The 12,996-nt window shown below is 39.5% G+C and overlaps 1 protein-coding gene across 5 annotated transcripts in view; it reads left to right on the top strand.

Annotated features, from left to right (window-relative positions):
* ARHGAP8 (Rho GTPase activating protein 8) overlaps nt 1-12,996 on the top strand; it is a 90,753-nt gene that overhangs the window by 16,829 nt on the left and 60,928 nt on the right. For 4 of the 5 annotated variants that reach the window (XM_050712705.1, XM_035550970.2, XM_050712702.1 and 1 more), the window contains 2 exons: nt 6,242-6,352; nt 10,850-10,987. The exons of the other annotated variant lie outside the window; for it this stretch is intronic. In XM_050712705.1, coding sequence (XP_050568662.1) covers nt 6,316-6,352; nt 10,850-10,987 — 175 coding nt within the window. In that variant the 5' untranslated portion in view covers nt 6,242-6,315. The remainder of the gene's footprint in view (nt 1-6,241; nt 6,353-10,849; nt 10,988-12,996) is intronic. 5 annotated transcript variants of the gene reach the window in all.

Genomic DNA, 12,996 nt, shown 5'->3' with positions numbered 1-12,996 from the left:
CAATATAAATATATCAACCTGTGTATGATCATCATACTTCAAATTCTTTTTTTCAGTTTGCTGAACTACTTTTTTCTTTTAAAATGAATTTTTCATGGAAAGTTTGGTTAAAAATGTTTTGATGCTTCAGAGGAATGTGGCCACCTCTATGAATTTATGTGTATTTATCTTTACTGTACTGAAATCAATGGAAGTTATTATAGTAATAAAATTAATTTGGGAATAGAGCCTGAATGGAAAATGTAATAAAATTAAAGCTGTTTAAATTTTTCTGAGTTTCAGTTTGATACCGTTTTTCATCAATATTGATGTGTGGAAGTAATAATGGAATATTTGCCTTCACAGGCTTCTCAGTATTTTTGGTTTGGGTATTTCAGTGCAAAGCCTGAGACGCTGGCAGGCGACTCTGCTCTCTTCTTGCGAAGCCTGGCTGCGTGGCTGGCATCCTGACAGAGCTCAGGAGTCCCAGCTGGAAGGTAGATCTCCATCGAGTCTATGGACTCGATGGAGAGGCACTGTAATGAACAGGAGACCCACTGCATTTTAAGAACAGTTTGATCCATCTTTTCCCATTTCTGTTCTAGTCAGCGTGGTACAGTTGGATCTTACACTGCAAGTCTTCACAACTCTACTGCAGGGTGTAGGCCTGACTTTGGGACCTTATATGTTCTCCAAAACACGCGAGCTGCTGCCAGATACAACTGAGAGCATGCCTGTTGGTTACAGGCTCCCATCTTCCTTCATCCCTTGGTATTGGCTGAAGGCATGGCAGCAGGAGGGCTGGCGCAGGCAGGGCTGCGTAGCGGTGGCAGTGCACTGTCCAGCCTTGTGATGCCAGGAAGGCAGATGAAGTAACAGACCTCACAAGAAAGTGTGGGTTTTGTTGTTGTTTATTTGTTTCTCAGGGGAAATACTATGCCAAATGCTTCCAGTAGTTTTATGTAAAGGGGGGAGGGAATCTGGGTATTGAGGGTAAACCTCTGCTATGAGGTTATGCATACAGTATATACAGTATGAACATACAGTATATTCAATATAAACAACAGCCTGACACAAAGGAAGAAGAGAAGCAAGAGCGAGAGAGAGGAAACAGGAGGGCTGAAAGTGTTAGTATGACAGTTGTAGATTAAAAAGTAAATAAATCCCAAAGCCCCACCTGCTGACAAGTGAAACTTTAACAGGTTGTGTGGTATGATAATTCGTAAAAGCTCCAAAAAAGAAAGGATTTGCCATATTTTCACCAGTGACAGATCTTGATTCTGGTGTTGGTATTTAAAAATGAGTCTGTGTGTGCTCCGTACCCTCATGTGGCTGGCCTCTGCAGGATTTTGCACAAAATCAAAATCAGAAAGTAGGAGAAGAAGAGTTGGAGGGGGATCAGTGCTGCTGCACGATTTGGGGCAGGGAGGTTGTTGGAATAAATGCTCCCCTTGGAAGAAACAGTGCAATGAAGGATGGCTGTGATAACCTGCACTGCTCATGTTTCTTGCCTGGGTGTACTGCTATTCTGATGCTGAACCACAGTTTCCTTTTTAAAAGCTAATCCCTAAGTTATATATGTGAAAATATGGTGCTCTTCTTGAATTATATTTTTTTTCTGTCATACAAAAATTTATCTAGAAGTGACAGCCTCTGAGAAGCAAGGCAGGCTTTTGACATTAGCTGAACTAGACCCAATTCAGTCATTAAACTGATTGAAGCACCTCTCCAATGAAGAGGGGCTGAGAGGGCTGGGACTGCTCTGCCTGGAGAAGAGGAGGCTCAGGGTGTGAGTTCATGAGTGTGTATAAATACTTAAAGGGAGGCTGCAAAGAGGACAGAGCCAGGCTCTTGTTAGGGTTGCCCAGCGCCGGGACAAGCAGCAGTGGGCACAAACTGGCAGACAGGAGGTTCCCTCTGAACATCAGAAACCCTTTTGTGCTGTGTGGGTGACGGAGCACTGACACGGGTTGCCCAGAGAGGTTGTGGAGTCTCCTCCTTGGAGATCTTCAGAAGCCACCAGGACGTGGTGCCTGGGCAGCCTGCTCTGGGTGGCCTTCCTGGATCAGGGGCTGGGCAAGATGGCCTCCAAAGGGCCCTTTCCACCTCAACCCTTCTGTGGTTAAACTAAAGGAGGCCCGAAGAACTGCAGCCCTGTGTGCTGTAGCTGACAGTCAGTCCTCTTGGTGTTTGCTTCCTATGTGTGGTCTAGCTAACTTTCTCTTATGTATTGCCAATAAAGAGTGGTACGTTGATACAGAATATAAGTGTCAAACACTTGAAATATTCTGCTGATGAATAATATGGACTTTGGGTTTGGTAGACATTGTGGGAGGAGTACACTGAGGAAAAATATTATGTAGTACAGACAACGTATGGGAGGAAGAACAGAATGTGTTGAATACACTTTCCACAAGCACATTATGCAATCAGTTTGTGTGGTTCTGTGTTTGTAAGTTTCATAGCAAAGTTACCACAGCATTATAAATAAAAAAAAATAACCTTCTGAAACCTCTTTACCTGGTTTTGTCGACTATACCCCTTAGCAAATGCTGGTGTATGCAGAAGCATCATCTAATTGAAATGTAAATTGCATACTGATGCTGTGTCACACCTCTGAAAAGTAACAAAGAATATCAGCGGAAGGCAAGAATATCTTGAAAAAATGAAGAGAAGCCCCACTGTTTAAATTTGAAGAAGAACATTTCTGACAGCTGAATGAACAAAAAGAATAGGCATCAAATGCATCTGTGCCCTGACAAATGTTGTGAGGGATCCCTCACCTTTGTTTGGACTATGTGTAGATGCGAGTTCATTATTGAGCAGCTCTCTGTGTGACTGCCTTCATTTTTGATAAAGTAATGCTGTTTTAGGGATGTCAGTAAGTAATAACCTTGCCTGTGGAGGGATGTAGGATGTGGTATTTTGTAAAATACTTCCAAATGTCTGTTATTAAGAAAAGGCTTGTAGTTTGGTTCTGTTGGGTCCTCTTTTTTATTACGTTTCTGGTGGGGTGAGGTGGGGGAAGGTACTAAATCTGATGGTTTACTATAAACAGCGATACGTGGCAAGGAGCACTGTTAAGGAGATTATGTTATCTCCCAGGAACAGAGAATGCTGTGGTCAACAGGAAATCAATTTCCGAGGGTGCTACAGTAAATTTGTCTTGTAACTGGAAACTTTCTAATTGCTGCCCCAAGGGAACAGTGAGCTGAAAACCAGGCAGATAGTTCCTTCCCTATTTCCCTCCTTCTTTGATTCCATCTGAATAATTTCTAGCTTCCCAGTAACTTTGTGCATTAAATGTTTGCACTATCATAGTTGCTTTCACTTGTACAATAACTTGGCTCTTCAAAAGCCTGATGTTCTTCAGCAGGTTCTGGGAGATATTTAAATCTGTCCTCTTTAGACTGAGCCACTACTCCTAGCCTGGAGTGTTAGCAATTGATGTGAAGGAGAAATTGGTTTTAATTTCATTCTATGCAGCAGAAAGATGGTGGTCTGTGTGGCGTTGTGTTTTGTTTTGCCAAGAAGAGGCATAAGGAGGTGGCATTTTTTCCCCCATCGTTACACCGAGACTTTTATTACTCATGAGATCTGAAAAGCATTGCAGCACCAAAGATATAGGCTAGTTTTTTTCACTTATTAATGATTATTGTTCAATAGGATGGAAAAGCCTGGCACAAGGAGGCACTGCAGAAGCAAGGTAGCAGTCTGTTGCATTATAAGGGCTTTTGGGTGTATTTGGTTGGGATGAAGAGACTACAAAGGTAAAAACATCCATCCTGCCCATTGTCTTTCTTTGTTCTGAAAGTTTGACTGGGTGTAGGTGGTGGTCTGTGGACATAGAATGGAAAAGCATAACAAAAACAATCTGTGTGTTGTTACAAAGAGCTTATTGCGGTCAAGTTCCAGCTTCAGCAGAGGGTTGAAAGGCTAGCTTTAAATGCTTGGTGGAGTTGGAGACTTTAAAATTAGTGGAATACAAGTGTGAGCTCTGTTTTAATTTGGAGCTCCTTGAAAACTACTCTGTGTTGAAATAAAATATGCCTACAAAATGTAAATACTTCATTTAGGAGGAAAAGCTGGGAAGGAAGTGTTCAAGTAAGGTAGAAAAAATCATCTTTCCTGACCTTATTTTGAAACTGCTTTTTGCTTCAAAAACACCTTTTTGGTTTAGCCGAATTACATACTTATGTACCAATTGCTCCTCACCATCACAGGCACACATGGTCAGATAATATACCAATTACTTATGAGCAAACTGCATCAATTAGCAATTCATCTAGAATACCTGTCACAAATTAGTTGTTAAATAAAACACACATTATCACACTAGTTGCTAATTGTTAATTTTAGAAATGTCGAAATACCATTCCGAATAGTAATGAACAAATTAATCACTGGTTGGAATATCAATCACTAAGTGTTTTCTTTGCATCATAACTTTAAAACAACAATGGTATTTTCGTTTTGAATATCATGTGAAAAAAGTTAACACAAAATGAAATACATCTGGCCCAGAATTAATTTAGTTTTTTAAGAAAATTGTTATTCAGTGGGGAATTGCAAAATTTTCTCTTGAAAATATTTGTTTAGGTCTTTTCCCAGTATATGTGCTTTTAAATTGGGTGTAAATAATTGTAAATTGTAAATTGTGCTTTTAAATTGGCTGAAAATGAAGATGATAATTTTCAAGAAGAAATGAATATAATTATTATGAAATAGTTGGTTTGTGTTTGAAAATCTTCAAAGTGGTAGAACCATATCTACAGTGCAGCAAGTTATGGAAATGCATGGTTGCCTTTGGTGATAATTACTATTACATTAGTATCAGATCTGTAAAATGTTATGAAATTAAAAAAAAAGCTTCACTAACCATTAGAAGCTCTTAATTATTGTGACTGTTAACAGGTACTTGTTTTACTGTAGTTAGTGGGAGTTGTAGTCATATACTAGGATGCAAATTCATTTCTTTTGCATAAACTTGAAACCGAAAGTTAAACTTTGCATCAGCCAGTGACAGCCTGACTCTAGTTCACACACCCAATAACTGTGATCACTCTAATGACTAATCCCTCCTCAACGAAATAGGTAAACATATGCCTGTAATTAAGCAGATGTTTGCTTGCTTTGTTGATGTGAATATTTATTTTATTCCTGGAAAACTACTTAGATATCCATTCTCTGGTTAGAAGAAAATGGATGGTATCTAGTCTGAGGACTTGTGGGTCTAGAACAAGCATCCTTAAGCTGTGGGATACGCAGGGTGGGCAGCAGTGAGCAGGCAGACTGGTCTTTTAGCTGTTTGTTTGTTTGTTTGGCATCGGGTAATTTCCCGGTTACAGTGCTTTGAAGTAACAGTACAATATGTAACCTTCTGGGAGAGGAGAAGAATGTGCTTGTATATGCATTTTCTCAACAACCAGACCATAAATTTACCTATCTTATTTTTAACGTGCTTAGATGGAAACAAACTGGTGTGAAGCAGGGTATTGAAATTAAATTAAAAGGAGAGCTTGAAAAGCTCAATTTCTTTCTCACCTCCCCATCTGAGTCTGGATTTTTAATTTAAGGGAAGTACCCTTATTGCTACTTGGAGTAGCTGCTTGGGAAAACAGAGCTTCTAAATAGTATTTTTAGCTCCTGATGTTCTCTTTGGGTGTGTTACTTAGTATTCTGTTTACGAAGTGCTCCGCAGAGAATTCGACAAAAAGCAATGATTAGGTACAGGAAGTGCTGTTTTTTCGATTTTATGTATGTTAATGCTCACTTGAAATTTTCATGAAGCTGTTGCATGTGCAACGTGAGGTATACAATGTTTTCCTGTAATAAACCTTATGGCTGCCATAGAAGTGACTTTGGTGTGAGGGTATGGAGTATGTATCTTCATCAGAGAAATACAATTAGGAAGATATAAAGAAGATTAATGTTGTTTATAAAAGTGAATTAATCCTAAATTCTGTTGTTTATCATCCAAATGTGTATAATGTATTTTGTAGAATAACCCCCCAAATAAAAACAGATCAATTGGTTGGTAGTCTTGTTATTATATGCAGCTTTCTTTTTGGACTGCTGTTTTAAAATTCTTTCATAGTACTCTGTGTTCTAGGAAAATGGTGCCTAAATGCAAATGAGTTTGTTCCTGAGCAATAACTGGGTAGGAGGATTTGCGTTACTGTTATTTTTTTCTTTTCTTTTTATACCTGTGTAGTGTGTGAAATATGGCACACTGTGCTCACAGCTTCGTTTATTTTTGTAGGGTTGACCTGACAACCATTTCATCCTGCAAGAATCAGTTAGCAAGATCTGCGCAGACTTCCTCCTAAGGGAAACATGTCTGAGATTGACTATGAGAAGTTAGCTGAAATAGGTAAATATGTTTTATTATACTTCAAATGGCATCTGTGTAGAGTTACAGGTCATTTAATAGAGCATGTTCAGTAAATGAGAGGTTTCACTGGCATTTTGTAACGCTTCTTGGAGCAATCCCATATGAGTTACAGTCACTGTACTAATAGGTACCCTATTAAAGCCATTAGGGTTGAAGGTTAGTTTAATACATGCTTCTCTTATGAATTATTGGTAGATGTTCCCAGTGCAATTCTAGGCTGTTGGAATATCACCATCATCACATATTGTGGCACAAATGGGAGTCATTACTCCAAAGAGACACGTATTGAATGAGCATAGAGATTGCTGTATTGTGTGTTATCTCCAAAGATGTTAGTCGACCTGAGCAATATGACCATGGCATTAGGGGGCTCGTCATTTTGAAAGATCAGCATTATGTTCTTTTTCCCCTGAGATTTTGAGGATGTCGGGCTGAACTCCAGAGCAAGTGTCTTCCAGGTTTTTTTGTTTGTTTTTCCCCCTCTGCCTCAGTCTCCCTGACGGTCCATTTAGCTCCGATTTCTCTATGTCATGACTTTCAACTGCAGCTGGCCAGCGTTCTATTCTTAAGGCCTGTTTCAAAACCCATGGAAAGCAATTTTCCTCTCAGCCTTGGATCAGGCCCTTTGTGGTGTCTCCTAGCAAGGGTTGAACAGCAGTAGCAGTGTGAGTGGTAACAGATGATCCTCTGCTATGGCTCATGAAGCAGGACAATAAACTCCTATCATTTGCAAGAGAAAAGTGGAGCTCAGGTCTTCCTCAGTTTGGAACAATTAATCTTTTTTATTTGTGTTTATTTGGAAATGTCTCTTGAGATCCAGTCCTCTTGTTCATGTATGGGGAGAAAAATAAGGAAAAGAAAAAGAATAAACAAAGAATTATTTACTATGTTAGGGTTAACTAGCTTTTCAAGTAGTTTGTGATTACTGCTGGGACTGCTTTAGTCCCTGTGAATAACTGCAGTACAAATGGTCATGCATATTTTGCTTCTCTAGTTCTTTGCCATTTTTCAAAGCCAGATAGCTATCTGTACTTGGTTACAAATCCTGCTTGTTGGAACACTGTCTATTACTATATATGATAAAAATATATATATATTTACAGGAGGAATTGGCATCCACCTCTCTGTACTAAAGGCTGTAGTTGGAATATTAGTTGTTTCTGTTTTTAACTTGAATATACATTTCACTTTTAATAAGGCTTGTTAATTTTCAATGGATTGTGGTACATAGTTTCTATTTCCCGCTTCATATTCCCACCCAGTCACATTCTCTATTTTCTTTGCAACTTTTTGTTACTTAGGGTGGTTACAGTGCTCAGATATGGAAACCTACTAAACAAATCAGCGCTTTTGTTCTTCGGCATTTTAATGTGACTTTAAATATATAAATAGAGGGGGAAAATGGTGAAATTCAGGTATTGGGTTGTATTTGTATTGTTCTTTTTGGCTTTGGGGAAAAAATCATTCTTTAAAGGGAAAGAATACTTTTCCAGTTGAGGTTAGTGTAGCTCTTTATATATGATACACTTCTAAATGGTAGAATAATACAGATTTTGGAGACAATAAAAAAATTAAGTTTTTGTGTATGTGGAGAACTCTAATGGTATATTTCTAAACACAGGTTTCTTTTTTTTTTTTTTTTTTCCTGAGACTAATAGGACTGTTGCTTTATTTTCTGAGGAAGCTTTAATTTGAATTCAAACATAAATAAATTTAAGAAAAAATATACGTTGCGACTGCTCTTTGTCTTTGAGAAACCCAGCCATTGGTTACAATTTTCATCCTTTTGAAATAAATTTTTGGTACTAACCATGTTAAAAACAAAAATGAGACAAGAAGATTTCATGTAACCATTTATAGAATAGAAAGATACTGGGAAACTGAGTGTAAAGCATTCAAAAATATTTAGTGAGGGTTTTTTCTCTGACACGTATTAGCTACTGGTACATAAATCTGGCTGAAATCAATACCTAATATATTCTGTCTGCCCTAGTGTATCTTTGGTGGTGCTTAAGGCATATAAAATTATCAGAAGGCGAAACACTCTTGAAGGACTTAAAATTAAGTGGCACTAATAGTGTTACAGATAAACCTGCTGATTCCACCATATTAAAACTTGTATGATAATAGAGATAGATGATGTACAGGGTGTGGTCTACTCTAGCAGAACATTAATTTTTCTTTTTAGGTGTATGTACTTTTTTTTTCCTTCTCTTTACACGTTTGTGCTTGCAGCCCAGAAAACCAGCTGTATCCTGGGCTGCATCAAAAGAAACGTGGCCAGCAGGTTGAGGGAGGTGAATCTCCCCCTCTGCTCTGCTCTTGTGAGACCCCACCTGGAGCCCCAGCACAAGAAGGACATGGACATATTAGACCAAGTCCAGAGGAAGGCCACAAGGATAATTAGAGGGCTGGAGCACCTCTCCTATGAAGAGGGGATGAGGGAGTTGGGGTTGTTCGTCCTGGAGAAGAGAAGGCTCCAGGGAGATCTTATAGCAGCCTTCCAGTTCCTAAAGGGGGCCTACAGGAAAGCTGGGGAGGGACTCTGTCAGGGAGTGTAGTGATAGGACAAAGGGGAATGGTTTAAAACTAAAAGAGGGAAGATTTAGATTAGATTTAAGGAGGAAATTCTTTACTCAGAGGGTGGTGAGACACTGGAACATGTTGCCCAGAGAAGTTGTGAATGCCCCGTCCCATGCTCGAGATGTTTAAAGCCATGTTGAATGGGGCTTTGGGCAACCTGGTCTAGTGCAACATGTCCCTGCCCATGGTAGGGGGGGATGGAATTAGATGGTCTTTAAGGCCCCTTCCAGCCCAATCCATTCTATGATTCTATGTTTTCTTCTCTTAAGCCACCAAGACATTTGTGTGTTGATGGGTTAATATAATGTTTATTCCAGTCATAGAATCATAGAATATCCTGACTTGGAAGGCACCCACAAGGATCATGGAGTCCGACTCCTGGCTCTGCTCAGGACCACCCAAAAACCAGACCTTATGTCTGAGAGCGTTGTCCTAATGCTTCTTGAACTCCGTCAGGCTCAGTACTGTGACCACTGCTCTGGGGAGCCTGTTCCAGTGCCTGATCACCCTCTGGGTGAAGAACCTTTTCCTAACATCCAGCCTGACCGTCCCCTGTCCCAGCTCCATGCTGTTCACTCAGGTCCTGTTGCTGTTCTCAGAGAGCAGAGCTCAGCGCCTGCCCCTCTGCTCCCCTTGTGAGGAAGCTGCATGCTGCCATGAGGCCTCCCCTCAGCCTACTCTGCTCTGGACAGAACAAAACAAGTGACTTCAGCTGCTTCTCATACGTCTTCCCCTCTAGACCCTTCACCATCTTTGTAGCCCTACTTTGGACACTCTCTAATAGTTTTATGTCCTTCTTATATTGTGGTGCCCCAAAACTGCACACAGCACTCGAGGTGAGGCTGCACCAGCGCAGCACAGAGCAGGACAGTCACTTCCCTCAAACCCACTAGCAATGCCATGCTTGGTGCACCTCAGGGTATGGTTGGCCTTATTGTTGGCCCCTAGTCAGTTTCTAGGAAGCATTCACTTGGATAGTGTGGCAACCTTAGGGCCAGCAGTTATCCCAGAATCTGCATTGATCTGGGGAGGTACTTAGGATCATTCCTTCTTGAACTGTACAAAAGTTTGGAAGAAGTTTGGGGAAAACATAACAAACCAAACCAAACCTTCAGCCAAGATTGATTGACTTTGTATGCTCATTTTAGTGCAAAGTAGATTTTAACTTGAGGATCTAGTCCAGAATCTACTAAAGGGGGGGGGGGGTGGGCAAGGGGGGAAAGATGCCTATTGATTTCATTGGGCTTGAGATGATCTTTTGAGCGCCTTAGCTTGGCCTCTAGCTGGAGTATATGATGGATCGACATTTGTCTGCTTTGCTTATTGCAGGTTCTGAAGGTTGAAGGATTTAAAGAAAATGGTGGATTTTCATGCAGTTAAGATGGAGGCTTTTTTTCACTTTGATACCTTCATGCAAGGTGTCTTTTTGCAAGTCTGCTTTCAGACAGTGCACACATGGAGTAGTTGTCAATGCGCATTAGCATACTGAAACTTTGACTTCCCCGTTTGGACAACCTTGAAGTAAAAGACAAGAAGATGTAGATGGATACAACAAGCAGATTGTGAGAGTCTAGGAAATAATGAGACAACAACAGCTGTTGTGAATAGCGAGGTCACAGCATGCCAGCTGTCCAGTCATTATCAAGATATTTATGAGCATTGCAGCAGATACTAACTTTAAGTAGGATGTGAAGGTAGCTTTGAGTTATTAGAAGATTGTTTTTTCCACACTGGAGAGTGGAGAAAGAGCAAGAAACTGAACTGAAAATGAAACAAATGGTGATCAAGGCCTGTGTTTTTGATTGAGGAAAAATGTACCCCCTTAATAATTCATCAGAGGCAAAAGTTTTTCTTTGTTCACTAGCACTTAAGCATTCTTGCTTGCTTCTTTAGAACTGCAGAAAGATGAAGCAGAAGATGCACAGTCAGGACAGGAAAAAACATTTATGTCTCCACCATTTGAGGATACTGAGCTAAATATCAATCACCCCTACTATGATGTTGCAAGACACGGCATCATCCAATTAGCAGGTATGTTTGGAGAAAGAGCATGACTTCACATTATTAAACCCCTTACCATATTTTTCTCACTGTACTCCTCGAGGTGATGCTTTGTAATCATGCTAATACTTTCAGCCTTAATCCTGAAAAGTAGTTGAGTAGTAACGTGATCCCTTGCTTTTCTAAAGGTGACGTATGAGCCAAATATTTGAGCTTAATCTTGCTTTAAAATATAACCATAACAATATATTACAATCTAAGTCCTCACTGTGGCTGTAAAAGAGCTGTACTTTATTTCAGTGATAAGTTGTTTTGTTTTCTGAATAACCTGAAGTGTTGTGAAGCCACACATGTAATCATTTTTCTAGTCTGCTCAGGAAAGGGCATGCAGCTGAAGAGATATGGGTTACTGTATAAAAACTAATAAAAGACAGAAAGGAAACTGTTGGCATAAATGTTAACTACATTTATCACCTGACTTTATGTTGTGATATGGAGAGAAGTTATGGGTACATAACATATTTGAATATTGGATCATTTGATGTTTACAGTTATTTAGTTTTAAAACTTTCTGGCAATATACAGAACACGCAGGCACGTTTATGAAATAAAAGCACCTCTTTATAAAGTATACATTACTTTTTTTTTTATCCGTTTGGTTTACGTTGGGAATTAACACAATTGTTAAGCTAATATTAATAACCAGAGTACTGAACTAAAAAAAAAATACAATAAGAAATAAAAAAATTTAACACCGCTCATTCTAATGAAGCTTAAGATTGCACAATAGTACAAACTTTTTGCACCTCATACTTAAGTGGGCATGATGGGCCTGTGGTTTTTCTGGAAAATGATGAACTCAAGTTATAGGTATTCACCTTCCTGAATTTGAGCCATAAACAGGATGTCATCCAGATGAGTATGACCTTCAGCAAAACCAGTCCTCTGAAGAAGTTTGATTGAATAGGGTAGGAAAAACTGTTGTCGTTTGACTTCTGACTGTAGTGGAATGAGAATTTTACCCATACTAATGTCTCTTCTTGAAGCTAGTTATACACAGGATAATAATTACCTTTTACCTTCATCAAAACTAACACCCCAACATAAGATTCCTATCCATAAACAAGGGAATAACATACACACTCTTGTGAGTAAAAAGCTACTGCCTACTAGCCCAATAGGATGTTTCTCGCTCAAGCACCAGTTTGGGATGGAGGAAATCCCAACAGTTATTAATGAAATCATGGAAATCAAACTGACGAAGTGTGAAATAATGTGTTAACAGTCACATTGGATACACCAGAGTCACTCTAAGAACTTCTCCCATCTGCTTTATTAGACAGTGCTACTGAAGGAGCTCTCTTTTAAAACATTATTAAGAGTTTTTTTTTCTCCTGCTAGTATACTCAAGATCCAGTTGTGTGGGCCATATATTTACTGCTTCAACTTTAATCATGCACAACTATTTAGTAAACATTTGTTGTTCGTCCTCATTTTTCATTCAGTCAAAGCTGCCCTGGAAGTCAGAAGCACTTGGTATTTGTCTGGTTTAGTGGTGGTAATTCTAAAGGGTCCTTTTGTGTTTATCTTGCTGGGAGTAATCATTATGATTTTTACAGCTATAGGCAGACCTGCCTGATGATGAGCTGAAACCCCTGGCTCTGCATTTTGAAAAATTTTGTTTTCTCTGTCCCTTTGTACTGGAGGGGAAGGGAACAAGTTGGCAGTCCTAGTAATCTCTGCTTGACTGACCAATAAGACATTCCCTGCTCATTTTAAAAAGTAAGTAAAAGTTCACTTATTGCCTAGGCAAACAAAAACCACAAGTTCCATAGTTGCAGACTGACACTACCATTTGACTCGGAAAAATTAAAATGGTGGGGGAACTCAAAAAAGGGTTAAGTTTTAGATGAGATGATGAAATATACTGGAACAGCCCCTTTTAAAAATCATCACTTTTATTGTTGGTGAAACGGAGTACATGTGGTGGGGACAAAGTGATAACCAACCTGTCCATTCCAGATCAGTCTCAACTGCCT

Source organism: Cygnus atratus, chromosome 1 (assembly GCF_013377495.2).
Source record: "Cygnus atratus isolate AKBS03 ecotype Queensland, Australia chromosome 1, CAtr_DNAZoo_HiC_assembly, whole genome shotgun sequence".
Taxonomy (NCBI): Eukaryota; Metazoa; Chordata; class Aves; order Anseriformes; family Anatidae; genus Cygnus; species Cygnus atratus.
Note: the sequence above shows the minus strand (reverse complement) of the source record. Positions and strands in the feature narration are given on the sequence as shown.